Genomic DNA, 23,085 nt, shown 5'->3' with positions numbered 1-23,085 from the left:
CATACACAGGAAAGAAGACAATGACTTCTAACACTGTTGAAATGTCAGACCATGACCTTTAAAAAGACTGAAAGAAACCAGAGGGCATGAGCCCTAAGGGATGTTTCTGCATGAACGGGACTGGGAGTTGACTATTTTTGTATCTACAAGAAAAGGTGAAATATTGTTGCCCTTATTCATTTGGTCTATGGAATTTATTACTGAAAACTTCATTGCTGAAAACACATGCTCCTAAGCAGGGATCACATCGTGCCAGTCTTCTTTTCAAAGATTAGATCTGTGTATATTTACATAGGAGGACTGACTGTCATAATACTTAAGTGTAATCTGGAACGTTTCATGCTGAACCGCTGCAGCTATAAAGTGTTTACTTTAAAGCCTTGTAGTAACAGCAAGGCAGGTTTTAAGTTATTTTGTACTGAGGAAGGAACTGCACTGCACACGTGCACAGCAGAGACGTAACATCAACCTGAAGGCTATGGGAGTGTTCAGCACTCTGCCTGGGCTGCTAGTTTCTCATGGGATGTGATGCGATAAAGTTTTTGTTGGGAACATTGATCTTATTGCTGTACATTAGCTGAGATTCTTTCCCACCAACTGTAAACATCTCCTCCCAAGATATCACCAATGAACCTTATCTGCCCGCCTTCTTCAGGCTGTGTTGTAAAATTATTTAACATACGCAGAGGTCTTCAGTTTCAGTGCTTGTAGTCTCATTAATGCTACTTGCTGCTTGTCCAATCCGAAACCCTCAAGACTTAAATTTTGAATGTGGCATCTCTGTGAACCGTATGTAATTTGGGAGAACACTTCTAATGTGTCATTTTAATACTTTTGCTTTCCTTCACTTTCAGTGGTTTGCCTTGGCTGATTTATTCCTGGATATTTTCTAAATTGCCAGGCAGTAAATGTCTGTACGCTCTTGTGATTTATCTGAGCAGTTTTGAACCTTTTTTTCTGTGACCAGGAAAGGAATCTTATGTATATGTAGACTGTAGATATGCAAAACCTAACAATTTTAAAACCAAGTAAGTTACTATAAATTATATTAAATAATCAGTGCTGTTCTGTTTTGTATTAATTATATTTGTTGTCTTCACGAGTCAGATTTAATCCTGATCTTTGTTATCTAATAATGCAGTAGTTGATAGTGGCTTGTGGATCGTGGTAACCAGTCAGAAATATCTGCTCAGCTATTTATTCTATTTATCCAGTGATTTGATTATTATCCAGATAGGTCAATGAGAGATAACTAACGTGTTCAACCATGCTTTCCTAAGAATGGCTCCTCTCAAACTCTAAAGACTTGCTTTTATTACATGCTTAGTAGCTTAAAAAAAAACCTGATACCTCTTCTATGTGTCTCTTTCATAGATAGGCTGAAGGAATAGCCTTCCCTTGAAAGTTATAATTAAAAAATGGAGTTTTAGAAGAAAACTTTTGAAGCTTTATATTTCAGATTTGTTCTATTTTTCCATATACAATTGTGTGTAAAATATAAGAATACATTAATGTATTAATATTCATCCTTGAGACCTTATTAGATTTTTCTTTCATGGGTTCTCTTCAATATTGATGGAGTGTAAGAAAATCACTTTGAATTGACTTGAGATCATTGTTTTTGTTATTTCTTTTGAATCAGCTTAGCTGGACATCTGAAAAATAAATTATTCACACGAGTTTAGAGTGGAATATATCAAATTGCAGCATCGAGTCTATAAATTATTCCTACTGAATAAGATCTAGTGGCCAGTGCAAGTTCTAAATGCAACTTAATTTGGTTAATGCCTTTCTATTGGTTTTCTGCTCATAGAGAAATCCTACCATCTGTCTTATTCTACCTAGTAGATGCTGCTCTTTACTCTGAGGACATTCAATTAGTGGACTTCATCTTTCAATCTGTTATTTACAAGCAGAGATGGGAAGCATCAGTCATTTATACGATGCTAGAATCCATCTGGTACAGACTTAATGTATACAGCAAGATGTTTGCACTAGGGTTTGCTCATACCCACAGAAATGTAGATATTAAAAGTAAATTAAACCATTTTAATGTGTGCGTGGATTCACATGTGCAAATATGTACTGTGACAGTGGTGAGGATAATCAGGCTCTAAGAGCTTGCTATGACAGGGACTTCCATTTGTGCCCTTTGTAAATGTGAAGACCTGCTTGGCAGAAAATGTATCTGTAATTTGTTTTATATGTAGGATTGTTATTGTTTCTGAGCTTTCTATTGTAGGCTTTTCACCAGTTCCTCTGAAATCTTTTGTTCGAAGCTTCTCAGTGGGACTAGAATGCAAAACTATTCACGTCCATGTAGCAGGGATTTTTAAGTATCCAGGATAATTACAGGGTAGAGAAAAATAATTTGAGCTCTCAGTGGTTCTTGTGCAGCTCCCCTGCAGTCCTCATTGCTGCTGAATTTCAAAGATCCTCTATGTTTTCTAGGAGAAACATCCCTGCAATTAAATAGACAGAGTCCTCAGCTCCATGCCTCACAGCATCATCCTTGGAGGATTGTCTGTGACACCAAGGGTTTAACATTCCAATTTCCAGTCAGGCTTCAAAAAAACCCGAATATTTAGCTGAGGCAGATTTTAATATGACCTTTAGAATCTGCAAGGAGATGTGAAACTGGCTCAAAATTGACAGAGCAAACTCCTGAAGAAGTGCTAAAGAAAACACTGGAGGGTTTATCAGGCAGGGGAAGGGAAAAAGTTCCAGTTTATCTTTCTATTTTTAGGTGTTTATGGAGTGTCAAATGCTGTAGCTTCTATATCCTCATCAGCTTCTCTACAAACTGCTTTTCCTTCCATCTCATAACTGTTTGAAAGAGGATTTTATAAGGTAGAATCCATTTCTGAATAGAACTTTGGAGATTTACATGAGCAAAGAACTCTTCCTAAGTTTGGTTAAATGAATACTAGATGAGGCTGTGTCCCTGGTGTGTGTGTCAAGGTGGACCAGTGAGCTGCTGTCATCAACACGCAATGGTGTGATGCCATCTTATGTTTTGTGTCATTTTGTCCCTTGTATCACACACAGCTGATGGACTGGGGACTTTACTCTCTGTGATACTGATATTTTGCATCTGGAGCTACAGAAAAGTTTTAGTTACTCTTCCCTCAGTACTTAATGTGACTGTATTTTTTTTCTCGTTGTAAACTTTGTGGTGTCCATCACTGCTTTGCCCTTTCATGTTCAGGCTGACATCCAGTCTTGTGTGAAAGTGTCATATCCTTTCATCTCAATATTTTTCTCTGTGATTATTACTTTGCTGCCTTTTCAGGTGGGAACTTTCCTTTGTTATGTGATTTCTCTCTGATCATTTTTGTATCGCTTGGTAATATAAAGCTGTGTGTGTTCCTTTGTGGCCCTTTCTGTTTAAATGATTTTTTTATCTGTCTGCCAATGTGAATAATAAAATAACTTCAGGATTGTTCAACTCTCACTGATGGGATGCGGTCTGTCCAGACATCAATGATAAAGTTATGAAAGCTTCTCCAAACTTCAGTAAAATGAGATACTTCAAGAAGATAGTAACCACGCTGTACAGCTGTTGTCAAAAATCTTTTCTGACTGATAATCATATTTGATGAGCTTGATAAATATAGTGAGGGACCCAAAACTGTACATGGTACTTTTAGGTTCAGTCTTACCAGTGCTGAATATGGAGGAATGATCACCTCCTTAGTCCTGCTGGCTGCACTATGTCTGATACAAGCCATGATGCTGATGGCCTTCTTGGCCACCTGGTCACACTCCTGGCTTGTGGTCAGCCAGCTGTAAAGCACCCCACATCTTTTTCTGCTGCACAGCTGTCCAGCCTCTGCCACAAGCCTGTAGCATCTTGGTGTATAACAACTTTTGCAAAGACAAAATTCCAAGGCATTACGTAAGTAGGAGAGGAAAGATGTTCAAAAGATTTAGTGTCCAAAAGTAAAAGGTAAAATTTCTTTCTGGACTAGGAAGTACCACCTATCTCTACCTCAGAGATGAGCAGTAAACTTCATATATTTTATTGCCATTCTAATCTTGCAGCTGGTAAGGCAATTTTCCTAAGTTATTCCCTTCAATCACAAGAAAAAAAGCAATTATTTTTTGTAAATGGTAATATTATATAATTGATTGGAAGAGTGTTTATCATAAATGTATGGTCGTAGATAAAACAGTTTAGAAATAAAGTGTTAGGGCAATGAAATCCCAAGGATCTGGCAATACAGAATAAAGTTAGTGGTCTGTCAGATTTCTTCAATTTTCTGAAGCCATGGTCAATAACATTGCAGTAAAACTGAGCTATGAATAGTGTTTTTGTCATTGACTGAAAGCTGCTGTTACATGATACTAAAGAAATAAAGATTTAAGATTTTTTAGCCAGACTGCAGTACAAAGTTAATAGCCTAATCAAGGAAACAGTCTGAACTTTTGGAGGGTAAATGCAACATGTTTACGGTGTCATGTTCAGGGATATATTGCATGTACGAGCCTTGGCTGCATAGGAGAAGGCTGAATATGCTGCTGGTTTTTTTTTGGGTTTTCTAAAATTCACTGACCTGTAAGGAATTTGCTTCTTCCATCATGACAAGTACTTTTTAAACAGTGTCAGGGAAGATTTACTAAAGAGAAAGGGAAGAAAACCACCTTCCTACAGCATCTCATCCCAGGTGGCTACTGATTGAAATCCTCAACAAACCATTCACAGCATGAGAGATCAAATACAGATGTAGTTTTAAGGCGTTGAGACATAATAGCTCCTGGCATAAGCTCAGCATCAGAATTGGGTTGTATTGGCTTGTTTCAAACTGTTGTGGCTCATGTGGAACCAAAGTACTGCAACATTGGTCCACAAGTTCAGTTAGATATTCTTCAGTAGACCGCAAAGCAAAATCATGCATTCTAGGACAGGGTCAGTCCTTCGAGTTCAATAATGCTGCACAGCAGCAGTCCCTCAGGACCCAGCATTGCCTGCTGTACTCCTCTGGAAGAATCTCTTTTTCCCCTACAGTGTCTCAGCTTAAGATAGACTGATCTCATAGCTTGCCACAACTAATGAATTCCAAGTTGTGCGGGCTGCATCTAAATGCTAGGAATCTATCCTACTGTGGATGGACTGAACAACTTGAAGGTTGTTCTGTTCTGGTTTATTTGTTTTCCTGGGTTATCCCTGTGGAAATATAATTGTGATGTTATAGGTTTGATGTAATATTTAGGATAGATGTTGTAACTTGAAAATTTTGAATCTGGGTCTCATCCAAAAACGTACAAAGTTGTAATCTTCTGCAATTTTTCCTCTTTGCTGCAAACATGCATAATGTGTACAGAAATTGGCACGGTTGCAATCAAGGACTCTGGTAGTTTTTGTGTTTAATTTCCTATCCTTCAGAATCCTTGATAAACTCTCATGGTCAAAATCCAGATGGTAGATCAGAACTCAGTGTAGTTTTTGAGCATTTTTTTTTTCCTGTTAGTGCTGATTATAACTCTTCCTAGATAAAGTGTAAAATCGGTTGAATGTTTGGCCTTTGGCTGTTTGGAAAGCTGCTGTCAGCTTCCAGCACAAATATGAATTCAGTGCACAGTGACAGCTTGCTGGTACGGCAAAGCACAGCCATGAGCAGACCAGCTTGCAGTTGCCCAGAAGTTTAAAAACCAATGGACCCTTCTCAATCTGGTGGGACTGTTTCCTTTTTTTATTAAGCACTTCTTCTATTCTGAACAGTCGCTGATTTACAAACTCTGAGAAACGCTGTCCTGTGGAGATGGGGAATATAGAGGGAAGTTTTTTAATCCCTTAGGTAATTAAGCTTTAAAATAAATGATTAAAAAATTATGAGGCGAAACACTCTGTTAGTTTTAATATAAAAATAATGTACTTCTCCCTGTGGAATGCAAGGGAGGGAGCTGCAATCAAAATAAGGGAAATAAAAAATTGAATACCCTGAGCTTTTTTCCTCTAAGTTGCCTCCTTGATGCCTCACTGTGTTTAATGGTGCTTTGCCAAGCTGTTGGGAGGAGGACAAAATGAGCATGGAATTTATAAATGGGACATTAGATGGAGGAATGATGTTATAGGCTGGGTGATATGAGGAAGTACAACAGCAGAACAGATTTTGCCTTAGGGTTGGGTAGGAGAGATGCATCCCTGCAACTGCAAGTATGAGCAGAGCTGTTTAGAGTTGTTAGATCTTTGTTGGGGGATTGTTTAGGAGAGGGTCCTTAAAAGCTGTTGCTCACTGGGGCGTGTGGAGAGAGAGAAAGAGGAAGCCAAATGATACAAAGACCAAGGCTAGAATAAAGGGTTGTGGGTTTTTTTTGCATCCAAAGAATTGCTTTGGTTTACTGTTAGAGGAAATGTTTTCAGTTTCAAAACAGTTCTAATGTTCTTGCTCTTATCTGGGTGAGATCTGCACTGACTCTTTTGTTATGGAGGTGCATTGGTGATGGAGAGCAGCAGCATGGCTTCCTCTGCGCTCATCTGCAAAGGCAAATTTCCCTCTCAGGTCATTCTGCTTGCAGATGGAGAGGATGATTGTTGATTTGAGCAACATTTTCCTGTTTGTTTTTGGCGAACGGTCTGAAACCAGTTTTTAAAGAATACCTTCCCATAGGATCTGAAGCTAACAAGCCTCATCAAACCTGTTTGAGCCATTTTACAGTGAAATGCAGCACATAAAGGAGAGATTGGTAGTTAGAAAGAGCTGTCGTCAGGTTAGGCCACTGTGCTTCCTAACTAGGCAATAAATATTTAGGTCAGATTCCAAACAAATAATAAGGGCTCATAAAGCATCTGTGGAATAGACCACGGGAAATTGGGTTGCTTTTGGATGTCATCCATGTCAACCTTTTGTCACTTTTCTGAGTAAGGTTACGGATTTGAATTTACTGTGGCAAAATAATGCAATTTATAGCAGAATTAGACTGTGAAGACATGAGCATGAAGGTCAGATGTTCAAACGGGGAAGGTCATATTGTATTTACATCTGTATTTTTTAACAGTGTACGTCTTTGCTCTTTGGGACTGACAGTTCTGAGAAAGAATGGAGAGTTGATTCTTTAATATGATAGCCTGCCTCAGGTAATTGCTTGGTGGCACAGTTAAAATAGATGCCTCACAGTGAGAGGCTCAGTGTCATTGAAAATGTTCTTTCCATGTGCAGTGGTGTACAACCTACAGATAATGCATTTGTATTAAGGAACAGCGTTAAGCTTGGGCAACAGCAGTGATATGAAGCTTGATAGTTATTTACTGGAGGAAAAAAAGCTACCCTTTCTCATAAATGCACTTAAATAGAAGGGGCCATAAATGGGGTGCGAATAAAACTCTGTTTGAAATCTTGTAGTACCGGAGTATTGTAATGGAGCATTTGTGTATTGGTTATTGTGCTAACTGTTCTCCAGGAGAAATTCAGCCTTGTGCAGGAAAACACTTAATTTTATCATTCAGGTAATTTTGCTCTCCAATAACAAATGTATATTGCAAGTGAAGATGTGACCTTTGGCATAAGTAAACCTATACAAGCTTCTCTTTCTATCTATCTGTCATATAGAACATAGAAATCCCTACTGCTTTCCAAGCAAGCTGGATAAATCACCATTTACCTAGGCTACTTCTGCATGAGTTGATAATGCTTATTATTGCCACTAGTACCACCCACAGCACTGTCAAGCCACCATTAAAGTCAGGTAGGTTATGCCACAGTATGATTTGAAGATTTCATCTTTTAAACTCTCCTTTCCTTTCAACAGTGACTGAGAGTCGAGGGATCCTGGAAAGCATACAGAGGTTTTCTTTACTGCCAACTTACTTGCCTGTGACATATCGTATCCACAATGCAGATGTTTCCTTCTTTCTTAAGGAAGCCAACCAGGATATTATGAGGAATTCTAGCTTGCAGTCGCGAGTGGAGTCATTTCTCATCTACAAATCCAAGAGGCCACCTGTGCTAAATGCCAGCTATGGACCTTTTACCATTGAACAAGTAGTGCCCCAGGACTTAATGTTGTCTTCAAATCCATTTGGATCTACCAACAAGTTCTCATTTAATTGGAAACTTAAGGCCTTCATAATGAGTGACAAAATCTACCCTAGCAAGCCCAAAGTCCAGGTCCTGTTCTACATTGTGGGTAGGGACTGGGATGACTACAGCACGACGGAGAGGCTGCCCTGCCTGCGGGTGTTCGCCTTCCGGGAGACACGGGAAGTCAGAGGCAGCTGCAGGCTGAAGGGGGACTTGGGGCTGTGTGTGGCAGAGCTGGAACTGCTGCCTGGCTGGTTTAACCCCCCCACCGTTGTAGCTGGCCGTAAGAAACCAATGGAGCATTCTGAGGGAAGTCCTGTGGAGCTGTACTATGCCATACAACCAGGAGATGAGAAAGGGGAATGCACCAAGGAGGATGTTAGGAAAAGTAATGGGATCCGATCAGGGCGCAATGACATTGATGAGTCGGGACCTCCCTTGCAGAGGATTGGAAGTGTTTTCCTTTACCAGACACATGCTGTCCCTTCCTTAAAAGAAATGAGGTTGGATAATAATATTGCCATTTGGTATGCACCAAAGACTGTCAAGCAAGGTGACATCTTGACTTTCCTTGTATCTATTGCTAAAAACTCAACAGAGGATCAATTCACGCTGAGGTAAGGCTATTTTTTCTTTTGTACCTTCCCTTTTTTTTCCTACTCTTGGTATGGGAAGTTGCTTTCTCATGTACGAATTTACCCAAAATTCTTCAATTACTTCTCTACAGAAAATGAATTACAGTTGCTTGACTTGATTCTTTGTGTACTGCTCAGTCTAATACTGTATGAATTGCTGAGATGTGATCTCTTTCAGTGTGAAAGGATAATTTCAGCAAAAGGCCTTAGAATACTACGTATAACAAAAATTAAATTAGTAGACCTGGGACTCATATATGTGCTAATAGGAGATAATATGTAAATTCTCCTGAACTGAGGTTTGTGGTGCTTCTAATCTTCCACTGAACTCATGTTAAGATTAGTAAAGCACAAATCCGCAAAGGTATTTATGGGAATTGAGCAAAAATTAGGCATCTGAGATGGATTTATATGCTTAAATACCTCCCCACAGCTTGTTGTAGGCCTGTCTCTGTTTTATACTTCAGAAACTTGAAGTGTTCTATCACTGACATACAAGGACCAAGTCTGGAAATGGAAAATACCTGCTTTGAGTATAACTTTGAAGTTACACTCTAAGTGCCACATCGACTTGGTTACTTCCAAGGCTTGGGATGATAGTGTGAAGTTCACTGCAACTGCTGACATCATCCAAGAACAAACATATCCAAAATAGTTCAAGAACAAAGGCTGTCAGACTATGCTATGGTAAACTGAGGGCAGTTGTGCATTACATGCTAGTGAGGCTGCCTGGTTGTCTTCTCAAGTCCGAGGCTCTGTGTGCCAGCACTGTTGTGTATCTGACAGTACCACGGATGAATAGTGGGTGCAGAGCTGATTTATTTATTTTAGCCCTTATAAATGAGTCACAGTAGCTCCATCAGAAATGGAGCTCTGTTGTACTGTGGTTACACAGGTTACTGCCAGCTATTATAATATGATGAAGACACTGGATTTCTTCTAGGAGACATGGATTTGGTACCCTATATGCCATAAACTTCCAGTGTGACTTTAGGCAAGTTAGTTAATCTCCCTGCCTCTTCTTTTTGCCCTTCTCTAACCTGGTGGTGCTGGTGACAGTGACTGCACCATGCCGTGTACAGTGCAGCTTGGGCATACAGTGTGTGCGTGGTGATGGATATTGGTCGTATTCATGGTTGCTGCAAATATCAGTAGTGTGAGAAAGTGCTGCATCTACTTGGTCTTTTACAGTGCTGACCTCTCTCATAAAGGAAAGCAAAGGTTTTCCCCCATAATATAACTCTTAGGAGAAAACTGTACTAGTATTAATCTTTATTTTGAAACTGTCTCTTACATTTAGGAGTCCTAGCCAGAGTGGCAGCAAGACTTGGCAACTGTATTCATAAAGCAAGGCCAAGGGCTGCTGGCAAAATGCTTTTACCATTGCTTTTGCTCCATTGGACTGGAAATTGTGACTTGAACAGATGGAAAATATAGGATGTAGAGATCAAAAAGGAAGCAACAGTAATGTAAAACAGCCACAAGTAAAACAAAATTAAAATACACAACCGTACTTTGTGGCAAAATAATTATATTGAGAGTAAACTCTATCCCGTCTTCTAATGGGAAACAATCTCCAAGGTGATCATTGTGGAAGATGCAAAATACTAAGTATATAAGCTAGTGTTGGGTGCCTTTGCCCTTCTTTCTTCTCAGACTGCTCTTCTGTGCAGTAAAATATTTAGAGTGGTGTATGTGAGATGGATAGACTGTTTAATTTTGTGGAAGAGTTGGGGTGTAAGGGCTAATATCTAGCTTTTGTTTTTAATGAAATAGAGAAAATAAAAACACAACTTGATTGTATGGATGGGAGAGAGAGAAGGAAGGAGATAAAATGATGAATAAATATAGATTACTGCAGTAAGCCCCAGGTTTGGGGCTTATACTGGATCACTGAGCCTCAAGAAACTGATTTCTCAGCTTATATCCACACATTTGCTTCCCCTTTGGTCTTAGCTAAGTCACTTATCTTCTCTGAAGCCATTTTACCACTGCTAATATATACTAGTGTTTGAAGATAACGTGCTGTGTACAAGCAATGAGCAATATCTTCCCAGTGAAGCAGTGTTAAATGCCCTTATAGAATAAATAAACATCCTGTACCTTTTATTCTATTACTTAATCTTCTTTTGAGTGCAAATTGTTTGTTGTGTTCTTCGCAAGTGGCCAGGTGGGAGGGTTGTGTGTGGAGTCATTGTTAATACATCTCAGCCCAAAGAGAGCAACTCTGGAGTCCACAGTCCTCTCTTAATGATCAAAGGCAATCCTCAAAGTCCCTTGATACTGACCAGCTCTGGACATGCTGTCTACGCTGTCACAGAAACTGTTTTATCATCATTTAACATACTGATGGCCAGAGAAGGCTGATGTCCTTTGTCACCTACAAGAAAACACTGGGTGCTTTAATAAAATGCTGAGCTCTGAAATTAACTTTTAGAGGAGTCTCAAGCTGTAGCTGAAGATGTGATGGCACCAGTGGTGGGGATGCTGCTGCATAGTGATTACAGTTTTACAGCCACAGGAAATTCAGGATGGAAGTACATTCAGCCACAAGTTTTGAAACATGAACTTTTAAACTTATTCCTTATTTCCTAATAAGAAATCATCAGTTTTTATCTTAGAGAAGCAGCACGTTCTACTGATATCAATGAAAACTTGGGATCTTTGGCTAGGAGATATTCAAGGAATTGAAAGGATGGCTGTAATCCCAAACCACAAACTGCTATCTGCTTCCTTGCTTCTATAATAGTAACTGTTTAGATTATTGGCCAAAATTCTATTTGTATTTGAGAGAGTAATATATCCTATTGCCAATGAATTGGAATGCTTCTATGTTGTTAAACTTTTCATAGCATCTTTCTTTTGATGTATGCGTTTTCTTGATAAATACTAAAATTCCCTAAGGAAAATAAACTCTTAAGTGAAAGTGAATAGAATTGGATTTCAGTTAAAGAATCCTGCCTTTATTTCTTGTATTCTGTCATGTCTGTAGCACTGTGGCCTTCATTTTCTTTAGATGCTGCTGCTGAGTGAGTAGCTATTAGAAAATATTTTCATTTGGAGCAAATCCAGTTTAGCTTCAGCGGCAGCAAGAAATGTCCTATTTTATACTAAGCTGGTCCATTCCATTCTAACCCTTATATTGTTTTGAGCTTCACTGTCAAAATCTATCACTGGATTTCCAGAAGAAAGAAGTAAAATGTATAAAATACCATTATTCCTATGAAAGAATGGAAGGTTATATTTGAAGCCTGTAAAACAGATACTGTTTGAAAAGATGAACTGAAGTTTTGTGTATGATAATATTAGATTTATAAACCAAACTCAGGAGCCAGGCACCCTTTTTGTAAACAATTTGTTGTCTGGCTATGATACTTTTTAATGCCTTCCTTCTGTTGATAGTTGTGTGAATACAGTGACTAGTGTGAAATAGTGGTACTGAATAAGTGATGCCCATCAATAATCTGGATAAACTATCTGAAAAGGCCCCTGGAGTTTAGGTTGCATGAACTTCACCTCTTTTTCATTTTATCTAGCAATCAATAATAAGGCAGCAAACATGAAAAGGGCTGCATAAATACATGACGGTGGTGGAGCCGAGATCATTAACACTCAATTTATACAGCAAGAAAATTTGAACAAGACTGACATTTTATCAAATTGCTTGTATGCTGTTCTAGTTCTGAGCTAAATCTTTTTTTTTTTCCCTAGTCCTGAATTAAATCATATTTTAGTGGTAGAAACAATCAGGCAATAAGTGGTGATCAGGAAGGTTACCAGCCACATAAAACTGTGTAATGAGATGGGCTTTTCTCTATGCCTTAGGTTTATAGGGCTATTTGATGGTATCCCCAACCTGAATATGTACATGTTCTGCCAGATTGAAAAGAATCCTAATGTGCATTTTTCTCTTCCCTTGGTAGCTTTGATTTCTTCTGTCATTTAAGCAGCCCCATCTGCATTTGAATTTTAATATATATATATATATATAAAATCTTTTCTATGGTATATGCTTCTGCCCTTTCAACTACTCTTCTGGCCTGATAAAGACAGAAAGCATTGGCCCCTGCCCCCTCAGCTGCACATTTTCCCCTGCCCTGTCACTTTTTGGGAGTCTTTGCTGTAATCTCTTCACCAAGAGACGGTACTGCTGGGAAAATGAAGTTTCTCTTGGCAGTATGACCTTGTCAGGCCAGAAAGTCTGTATCTGATTAGCATCTTCTAGAATTGATGTGTCTGAAGTTAGAGGTTGGATGTCTCTGATTTTCAGAAGGTATAAAAAATGCATTTCCACCCACTATAAGGTTTTGTTAGGAATAAGGATTTTTCTTCATTATAACTTTGATTAATTTAGGGAGGCTAAGAACATCAGCAGAACTCAGCTTAAATTGGTTGTAGGAGGCAAATATTTGTTGTTTGTTTGTGTGTTTGTTTTCCTTAGGAATGAGGAGATTTGGGGTAATATGAGTTAAATTTCTGGAATGAATGTCGTTGAGTTTTATTTTCTTCCCATAGAACTTCTCAGTTCTCAATGGAGAAAATATTAGAGGCTCCTTTGTGGTAAGAAATGAAACAATATGAAAGAAGGCTGTCAGGTCTGAGCTAGATAAATGGAAGACAGATGGTAAGTGTGATTGGCACTGACAATGTGTGAGCTGCCTTGTTTGCAGGTGCTGCTCCTGTCATCCATCACACTTTCACCTAATAGTGGGAGATGTCACTGTGATGTACTTAAATTCCCAACTGACGGATAAAGCAAAGCCAACAGGAAGAAGGGCTTGGGTGAGGGCAGTTTACTGTGAGCAGCCCGACTTTAAGGTGTGTTAATACAGATAAAGAAGTATCAAACATTGTGTTTTGAGATAACACACAGTGTGTTCTGTCCTGCTGTATGCACGCTCTCCCCAGTGTTGTTTGATCTGTGTGAGGATTTCTCATTGTTTTATCAGGACCAGGGATTATATATTTCACACCAAAGGCTTTTCTGAAGGAGCCAGGGACAGCCCTCACAGTGGGTCACTGCCCATCTGCCTCATGTTCCTTGAGAATGAAACTTTCATGTTGTTGTTCTGGGACAGGGAAACATGCACCTTTGAGGAAGTTTAGAGGCTCACAATGCTGAATTCTTGTCGTCTTTGGATGTCTATTTATAAAGCAAGGCTTATCCATAACCCCTTTCCAAGTTTCTTTCTAGGTCTGATGTGCCCCAGTTGCAGTGCGGTGTCACCCAGTGACAAAGTTATACAAGTCTTTTATCAGCCCGCCAGCTGTCTGTCAAAAATCCCTTTGCCAGGTCTGGTTGTTGTGATGAACACATCCATTCCAGTTTCTCATACTTTACATTTAATTACTGACAAGTTAGGAGCTGGATGCTGGGTCCTGCATGCTCTTCAGATATTCCTGTTGGCGCTTACTCTGTTTGTGTTTATCTTAGTGGCCAAATACACCTTCTTGTTAATCTTTGGATTAACAAACTTCCTTCCCCATTCTTTAACATGCTAGGAAAGCACTCTGTTCTATCCAGGTGAGCATTTTTTTTTTTCTATCTTCAAAAATACTTTTTAAAAATAAAGCGCATTGAGGAATAGAAGGCAATTTCATGAAGGTGGGGAAATCTTCTATTTGAAATTATCATTGGCTTCTCACATTGTTTCATCAGCTCCTATATCCCATTGCATTCAAATCTTGTAAGAATACAGGAGAGCAGAACTACTATTATGAAATCAGCATACATTCTGGCTGATTTATTCAACCCACAAAGAGTACTGATAGTAATAGCTTGTGATAGATATTTGTAACACAAAATAATTGATCAGAAGTGCATTATAGTAGATCAAGTCTTATCTAGATAGGTAACGATTTAAAATGATGAAACTAAACTGCACTGACTTGCAACATACAGAGTATTGCCATTAGAATATAAAAAACAGCACCAGATTCTGAGATTAGATATTCTGTATTGTTGCCCAAACTGATCCTAGAAGCTTCTTTACTGAAGCACAGGGTTAGTGTAATATTTATGGCATCTCATAGCATTGTCTGCAGAGTTATTGTGAGAATAATGTTAGTTTTCTAAATTTTGATTAAGATTGACATATTTAGAGCTTGTTTCCCAATTAAGTAGTATTTTGTTTCCATTGGCTGTTTAAAAAAAAGGTATATATTATATTCTCATGACCTGCAAAACCAAAAGGCCAGTTCCCCTCAGATTCTAGCAAGGACAGTGCAGTGGATTTGTTGGCATGCAAGCTGTACTGGGGAGAGATCCTCAGCTTGGGCAAGTTGCTGTTTTCCATTACAATGAAGTCAGAGCGTCTGACCAGCAAAATATTATGGAGTTACTTAAATGGTTCTCTGTGACTCATCTATGTGACTGTGCATTTGTCTGATGCAAGGAAATATGTGGAAGTAATGTAGGGAAATCTGAGTTTCCTACTGTTGTAGTTGAAGCTGCCTTATTCCTTTTTCAATGGTACTGTAAGTTTGAGTGCAACGTGCCTTATAAAGCTTAGCTACAAAAAGTTCTCTTTGCAGATCCTTGAATCTAATACCCAAACTTTGAAGTGTTTGTGTATAAAGATTGTCGTCTTATTTGAGGAATTACTTGCTTCAAGTCTTCATTACTCAAGCTAACAGATACTGAAAATGGCTTTAAATTGTGTTTTTTTTCCCTTGCTTTCTTGCTTTGTTTTACATATATATTTTTTAAGTGATAGGAGCATTTGCCCCCAGTTAGCGTTCATGTGTTAAAGCATTTTTTCTCTGCAAGCAGAAATGGTAATAGATGTTGATTTGCCTTACCAATGTAAAATAGAAAAACCTCTATGTTAAAATACCCTTTCAAAAATGTGCCCGTGATCTAGCCTTTTGCAGACACAGTAATTGCTTTGCCAGTCTGTAGGTTGGAGTAATCTGTAAAAACTAAAAGAAAAATGTCTGTCTCCACCAGCTGAAGCAATTGTTTGTGGACGGATTCAAACCCAGATGCAGAAAGTCAATTTTCAGCATTATCGCTGTAGTTCAGGGAGACATTTAAATAGGCCTTCCACTGCTGAAGTGGAAGGGGGAGGGAGGTGAGCTATAGATATGTGCTAAAAGAGAAAGGAGGAACAACTGAAGAGCAATAAACATCAAAGCTGCTGGAAGCAACAATATGAACTTAGCTGAGTTTCAGCAAAAGCAGCTATTGTACTTGACTCTTTTGTATCATTGCATTCTAGTAGATTTTGCCCCTTTTTTACTAAAATGCCTTCTTGTGATGATACTTTATCTTCTCCAGTATCATTTCAATCTTTAATACAGATGCTGGAGAAGCAGAAACCCCTTTTTTAGGAGTGCTGAAGCATTTAGGCAAGTGTTAAATTCAGCATTGCTAGGAAGATACTGTGAGGGGCAAGGTGGGCTGGAGGGGAGGAGAAAGGAGGATCGAAGACAGGGTGCGCAACCTTCAGGCCAGAGAAAGATGGAACGATTGTGGCTGTTTGGTTTTTTTTGGAAAACAGGTTCCAAATGTCAGTCCATGAATGTTTTAAAATAGGAAAGCGTTTGCCACAGGGTTGCAAATGAGCTAAGACCTAACTGAATAAATAAGTTAGCTGCAGAGAAGAATTAAGAGAAAGAGGAGATGGGTAGAGAGAAGGGCATTCCCCAAGATAAATTAACATCTGTGAAATAAAATACTTTTAAATGTATGCTAATGGCCTAAATGTTTCCATATTCAATTAAGTAATAAGTCCCCGGTTGGCAATATCATCCCCAAACATTCATTTACTAAGTGAAGGCTCCGCTGGGATAGCAACGGTGCCATAATGAACTGACATGGGCAGTAAGACATGATAATGCCTACTTCAGAGGGAATTACCACTTTCATAATGCAATTTACAACAGGAATGTAGTTGTTAGAAGGGCTTTTTTTTTTTCCCCTCTTCATTATGACAGTCTAATTATGACTCTAGTGGCTCAATAATTTCAAGAGGAGTGAGTTACCAAAGCTTTTGTACTGAGTGTTCTCAGGCACTTTTAATATGGGACTAAGTGCTGCTGCTTTGATAAATAGTAATCAAATGGAAGGTTCACACAGAACAGCAGCCTACTTAATGCTGATCTCATCCTCCTTCACTGCTTTCTACTTAGAATGTACTTAATGTTATTTCTTTTCCTATGTGTAATTATTTATCCATTTGATCCAAAAACTCAGAACCATGTAATAGTTGTTGGAAATCGGTCTAGTTCCAATCAGCCATAACTATAGCAAAAAGCTATGTTAAACTTCATAGACTTACAAAAATCTGACTCAATTTTGAAGTCAAGAGAGCTGAAACAAGACAGGAATGTGTGGCTGAATTGCCCGGTGTCAAGTCAGGAGCAGAGTTGATTATTTTTTCCTCTTTCACTGTACCGAAATGCCTTCCAGCCTCCCTGTTTGATATATTAAGTACACCAGCAGGTTTTGAAGATAGGTCAGACAATACATGGGGAATAGCTAGGATTTTTTTTCTTCCGTCTTCATTTAATAGACTTTTGTTCTGTTTGCTCCCAAAAAGAACCAATAGATTTAATAGATTTAATAGTTTCTCTCTACTGCCATCAGAATGCTAATGTGATGCCTGATGAACATACTCTCAAGAATCCCTTACCTAATGGGCATGTTAAGCCTAGTGATTATCAGTTGTTTTTCTGCTCTGCCACATATTGTGTTCAGTAACAGGTACACACTGCACTGAGAAATCTTTCTGTGGGCCAGTGACAGGTTTCTGATCAGCCTCTCTTCCCCTTGCTATGCAGCATCCTTGGCCACTTTCAGTGCTCAGTGAATACAGCCTGGAACATTGTTGTTTTGAAGACCTAACCATGTTAGTAACCAAAATTTAACACTGAATCGACCTGTGGTTCAACATGTATATCCTTTTCATGTACTGTATGTGCCACACGGGAAAAAACACTGGAAGAGCAGGCTGTGATTTCTGGTTGATGCACAAAGGGTGCAGCCCTCTGTTTCTGACCCTCCCAAGCTTGAGCACAAAAGAAGGGACATGTAAACCAAGATAAAACAGTTCAGCAAAGTTGATGAACATCACGTTTGATAACAGTGGTAAAAGGTAAAAAGAATTAGAAGAATAGCAACAAACAGGCAACAGGTTTATTTTTTTTCACCTGATATGGCATTAACAATATGAAAAGGTCTTTAAGCAGGGGATGATCTTGAAGCAGAAGAAACAGTGCTTTTATAACACTGATTTCAGCATAAAGTTCAAGAGACACAAGTTATTTGTTCAGGGCCTCCAGCGGTGATGGTAGCACTGCTCATTGCCAGAATGAGCAATTGTTGTATTGCCTTGTAAAAGGAGTGTATAAGCTACAGGTCTATGCATGGATTTCCATCTCTCCTGCATAGCTGGAGTACAAAGGTAGCCTGCTTAAACTTATCTCAATATCAAGTGTGCTTCTCTGGGTGCTTGAGATCCTGGCTGAAGCACGCTGTGCTTTCCTTCCTGCTCATAAACTTGGTTTTCCTTCCTTGCAGAAGTAGTCACAGGAGCTCTTGTATACCTAGGTTTTGTCCCAGGAGAATTTCAAGTGCAGGTGGAGCATCCTGAAATAGGAGCTTGAAAATGCACACTGGTCTCTTGGTTGTGATGCAGCCAGTGATGCCTATCTAAGTGCTGTAGAGCAGGCTGGGTCAGAAAAAGGACTTAAGATTGCCTCCGGCATTTCCTTATGTCTGGTTTACTCATCTCTGTGCAGGGCACTAGGAACTGGGAAAGCCATTCTTAAAAGAGTAATCCTGCCCTTTTATAAGCAACTAGGATGCCTAATTGAGTCCATAAATGTAAGTCCCTCCCTGAACACTCTCTTAAAGGTTGTATGCAGTGTAACGTTCATGGATTTTCAAGTAAGCAACCTAAAGTTGGAAATGAGCTGCAGCCTGTATTTAAAAAGTCATATTTTCTAACTGATTAGATCTCACTAAATCTGCGTGGCAGCATGTAATCAGTAACAAGCCCAATTCCTATTAGGATACTCGTATTTATGACTGACCAACATAAGCTCATCTGTCATCACTTCACTCTTACAATCTGTTTTCTAAATAAAATCATAACTTAACCATATGTTTGACAGAATTATGTAGCAGCTTTAGCATGTTTATTTTTCACTCTGCTGTTTGTATCAGTCTACACTCAGTCTCAAAGTCTGTTCTTTATTACTGCTGTAAACTCAACTGGGCTATTTGTATCCTGTGGGCATTAAGAGAACAGCCATTTAGATTCAGATTTGTCCAGTGACTGAGTGTAGGAAGCTGCATTTGAGATCCTTAAGATATGCATTACTTTTCCTTCACAGTGATTACAGTTTAAAGGTTTGGGATTTACAGAAGATTGTTTCACAGAACTTAGAGTATACTATTTTAGTTTTACTTTTATTGGCAATCAATTTTTCACAAGATGAGGCAGAAACAAGCCGTTCAGATGCTAGCCTTCTCTTTGGCTCCTGGCACATCATGATTTAATCTTTGAAGAATATCTTATCAGCTGACTGGAGGAATTAAAACCTGGCCAGCTGCCATACAGAACTCAGAAAGCAGCCGCTAAATCATTGTGCTTTATGGGGGAAAACTGGTATGCGGTGAAACACTGGATATAAACAGTGAGAGAAGACAATGTATGCATTCCAATCCCAACAAAAATGACTTGATTTCAGATACGTGTCAGGATTGCTGTGCATTTATTTTCAGGTAATAATTGTAGCTGTTAAACCAAAAGAACTGATTGTCTCAAACCTTAATACAGTCACAGGAGGAGAAAAATGACATTGAACCAAGGTAGAAAATGAGTCCTCTTTCTGTTCCAGTCACTTAAGCACACTTTGCAAATGGAAGTCATTCAGATAGGCTGCAGCTGGACTTGGAAAGGGATATGCCATGGGTTTGGCACCTGAATGTGTTCTGTTTTGATTGTGGATGTGGAATACTTCTTTCTCTTTCATTTATGGGTAATGCTTTTGGAATTCTTTCCAGCATCTAAATTGCTTTGTAGCCTAGATCCTATTGACTGCTAACAGAGGTGTGTTCCTATTGTGTTTATAAGCTCTTGAAATTGAATTATGGTTAAGGTATGTGTCAGAATGGAGGCTGCATAGTTGGGATTTCTAGAGTTGTCACAGAGCCAGCATTTGTAGGACCTCACTCAGCAAAGAACTGTCTGCATGTAGTTATTTTGTCCATGTGATGTCTTCCAGGGGTCAGCAGTAACAAGGTTAGTGATATGAAATATAGAAATAGGTTTATAATTGGGAAGATGAATTAATCTGGTGACAAACATTTTTGAATAATAATATGAATATTCATAATGTAAGTAGTGCCATCTCTTCTACATTCCTTTGTGCACGCTAAGAGCTCCTTCTCATACGGAAACTATGTACTTCCTTGCACTGTCAAAAAAGTTATACTACTTTCATTAGCAGTAATTAGTAACCACGTGGTGAATTCACCTTCAGTGGTCTTAGCAACAAGGCAAGAAAGATGTGGCAACATCATTAGAGCGGATCCTTCTCTCTGGACTGCAAAGTGGAGATGGGCTGTGCAAACACTCCTGAAAATGACAGGGACAGATTGGTGCATCTGACAGGTGAGCTGAGGGTGAAAGAAGTAGTTGGGTAAAAGCAGGTTGAAGTGTAAAATTATTATTTAGATGAATGAATTTGGAGAAGCTTTAGTACCTTAGGAAAGCTAATAGGCACGGTACCTCTCAGGGTGTAAAAAATGAGTGGTTCCTCCTGTTTCCATGGGAAATTTATAAGATCAATTATACGCATCTGTTTGGGAAGATTTATTAAACTTCTGAAGAAGTTTTATAGACGTCTCAAACTACTGGTGAAAATGATGTGTGTTCTGGAAGCAACACGGCTTGTTTTGAGATGCATTATGGATGCTGCAGGTGTTTCCAACCTTGAATAAATCATTTCAAGTATTTTTAACTACCTGTCTAGGAATCTTGAAATGAGAAATAGGCTTAATAAATAATTTATTGCGCAGAACAGGAGCAAATATGTATATTACACCCCTTGATTTCCAAACACATCTTTCTAAGCAAAGCCATGTGATTTAACACGCCTTTGCAGTACAGTGCTGTTTTAGTTATGTCTTAAAATAGACTTGTATGCAGTGAACCTGAGCTATCCTCAGTGACCAATGAAATCAATGGGCAGTTTTCTAGTGATAGTAATGTCAGCAGCACAATTTGGTGCTCTTGAGTAAAAAAAGCCTTTTTCAATTCTTCTGGTGCTAGAACTGCTTTGCAGGGGCTGTTATCTCGTTAGCTAGCACAGTTTTGAAACAGCTCCAGTGTAGGTCGACAACAATGGCTAGGATTTCTGAAGGGTATTCTAAGGAAGCCAGAAAGAGAGTAATGGGTAGAGAGATTCCTTAATGATGAGTAAATCTCGTAGTTTTATCAAGTGAATGCTAAAATGAAAAGAGCAGAATAGCGCATGATAAGAAATGCTGAAAGTGGAATGGAATTGGTGCAGAGAACTCCTTGGGACTGTGGAAGTAGGAAAGAAGGTTGAAGATGGCTTTTTTTGCAAAGATGTAAATTGCATCTGTTTTCTTCGTGAGTTAGTCTTTCTCTGCAATGCTGCTATCAGTGGTAATTGTGCTTTATTAGTCCCTAATTTTGAGAAGATCACATGTGAAGACAGCTTACAGCTCACTGGTCAGCCAGTGTATAAAGGAATATTCCCAAATTTCACTCAAAATTTGCTCTTCTTCAAGGGAAAACTTAAAGAGCATTTGTCATCAGATAATTCGTTCTAACTGTATGTAGCACAGTTATTGCATCCCTGCTAATGCAAAGAGGATTTGTTAAGCACACTGCTTGCATTTGACTCCCAGGTGCTGTTAATGGATTTTCTTGTCTTCAGAGTGGGTTTTGTTTTTGACCACGTGGACTGAAAGTTAATCAGTGCACCATTCAATGCTATTGCATTAAGTGTGTGTGTGTGTATATATGTATATATATGTATATATGTATATATGTAGTGATAGTTCTGTCAGAAAGTCTCCTAGAGGGAAGGTCTTCATATTGCCTTTAGGAGACCTTGTCAGATTAAATCGTTGGGGGTTTTGTTTCTAGCATGCACTATTTTAGTAAATCTCCCCCAGCAGTCACTCCCTGACTTCCAGGCACATATTTATGGAAGAGGAAAAAATTCTTTATTTAGAGAAAACCTGAGGCAGATTTGCCCTTTGTTACCCACAGTTCTCTCTCTACAGTGAAGATGCCCTGCGTGGCTCTGTTCTGTGTGTGCATTCATGCTGTGTGCCACAAGGGACCCAGTGTGCCCACGATGGTTGTGTGTTCTGGCTGATAGCATCTGTCTCTAACACTTGAGCAAGAAATGTCCAAATGAAGATGATGAACTACCAGTGTTTGTGCTCAGGAAACAGCCTCTCCAGTCCGCATCCCCATGGAGTGGGCAGAGGGTAGGTCTTGTTACATGTAGTGACTGGTGGCTTTATGCTGTCTTTTCCCAAAGTGGCTCTGCTGCAACGAGCAACTTCTTGATAATGTTTGCAACACAAGCAAAGAGCGATTCCTAAAAAAAAGCAACCCTGTAGGAAATTTCAATCATTGAAATATAACTGAGTTCCAGGTTTTGCCATAAGTGTTATAAAATCCTAATAGACAACAGTCCTAATAATAAGACAAGTTTGTGATGATAATTGCTAAAATATTTATGCCTGACTATAAATTTCAATATATTTGCTCGCAAAAGCAATATGTCAAGAGAAAAAACAGTCTTTTCATCAATCTATTAGTGGCAGCCAGCAGGTCTGTCAACTGGAAGGGGCTTTTTATACCATAAATTACGCTTCTCTTTCTGTATCTAATATCTGGAAATGGCAGTTCTAAGGGAATCTCAGTAGCCACAAAGAGGAGGATGCTATTTGCTGCCTTCTTTCCATAAGAGTTCATGCAATGACATCTTTGTTTTCCCAAGCTCTATATTGGCCTTGTGTGACCATGAGCCCCCTTGGAGTCCCCTTCATGGCTCTTTCACCACGCCACAGCATGGTGATAAGGAATACATTTAAATACCAGCCACACTTGCCATCCCTCTCTCGACCCTTTGGTTTCTTTGTTGTTGTCATGGCTTGCTTGCTTGTGCTCTTTGCTTGCAGCAGGTGTGTCACATCATCATCAGCTCTCTCACAGCAGGACCCACGGTGGCAGGGGCCATTGTTTAATTAGTCCCTCTACAAAGTGCCTCAAGCTGCAAAGGCAGTTGTTCAAAGGAATGTGCAGTGGAGCGTGACGCACAGAGCTACCTTTATTGTGGACTTGAAATAGGTCTTCAAAGAGAACTTTTTCTATAAAGATTCTGTGAAAGGTAGCTGATGAGCTGCTAATTTCAATGAGGTAGAATGAGCT

At 39.1% G+C, this 23,085-nt stretch overlaps 1 protein-coding gene across 2 annotated transcripts in view; it reads left to right on the top strand.

Annotated features, from left to right (window-relative positions):
• TMEM132D (transmembrane protein 132D) overlaps positions 1 to 23,085 on the top strand; it is a 192,759-nt gene that overhangs the window by 46,113 nt on the left and 123,561 nt on the right. For both annotated transcript variants that reach the window (XM_072350881.1, XM_072350880.1), the window contains one exon: positions 7,750 to 8,638. In XM_072350881.1, the coding sequence (XP_072206982.1) occupies positions 7,878 to 8,638 (761 nt within the window). In that variant the 5' untranslated portion in view covers positions 7,750 to 7,877. The remainder of the gene's footprint in view (positions 1 to 7,749; positions 8,639 to 23,085) is intronic.

The sequence above is a fragment of the Excalfactoria chinensis genome, chromosome 16 (assembly GCF_039878825.1).
Source record: "Excalfactoria chinensis isolate bCotChi1 chromosome 16, bCotChi1.hap2, whole genome shotgun sequence".
Classification (NCBI taxonomy): domain Eukaryota; kingdom Metazoa; phylum Chordata; class Aves; order Galliformes; family Phasianidae; genus Excalfactoria; species Excalfactoria chinensis.
The sequence above is the reverse complement of the archived record's forward strand: the minus strand, read 5'-3'. Positions and strand labels throughout refer to the sequence as shown.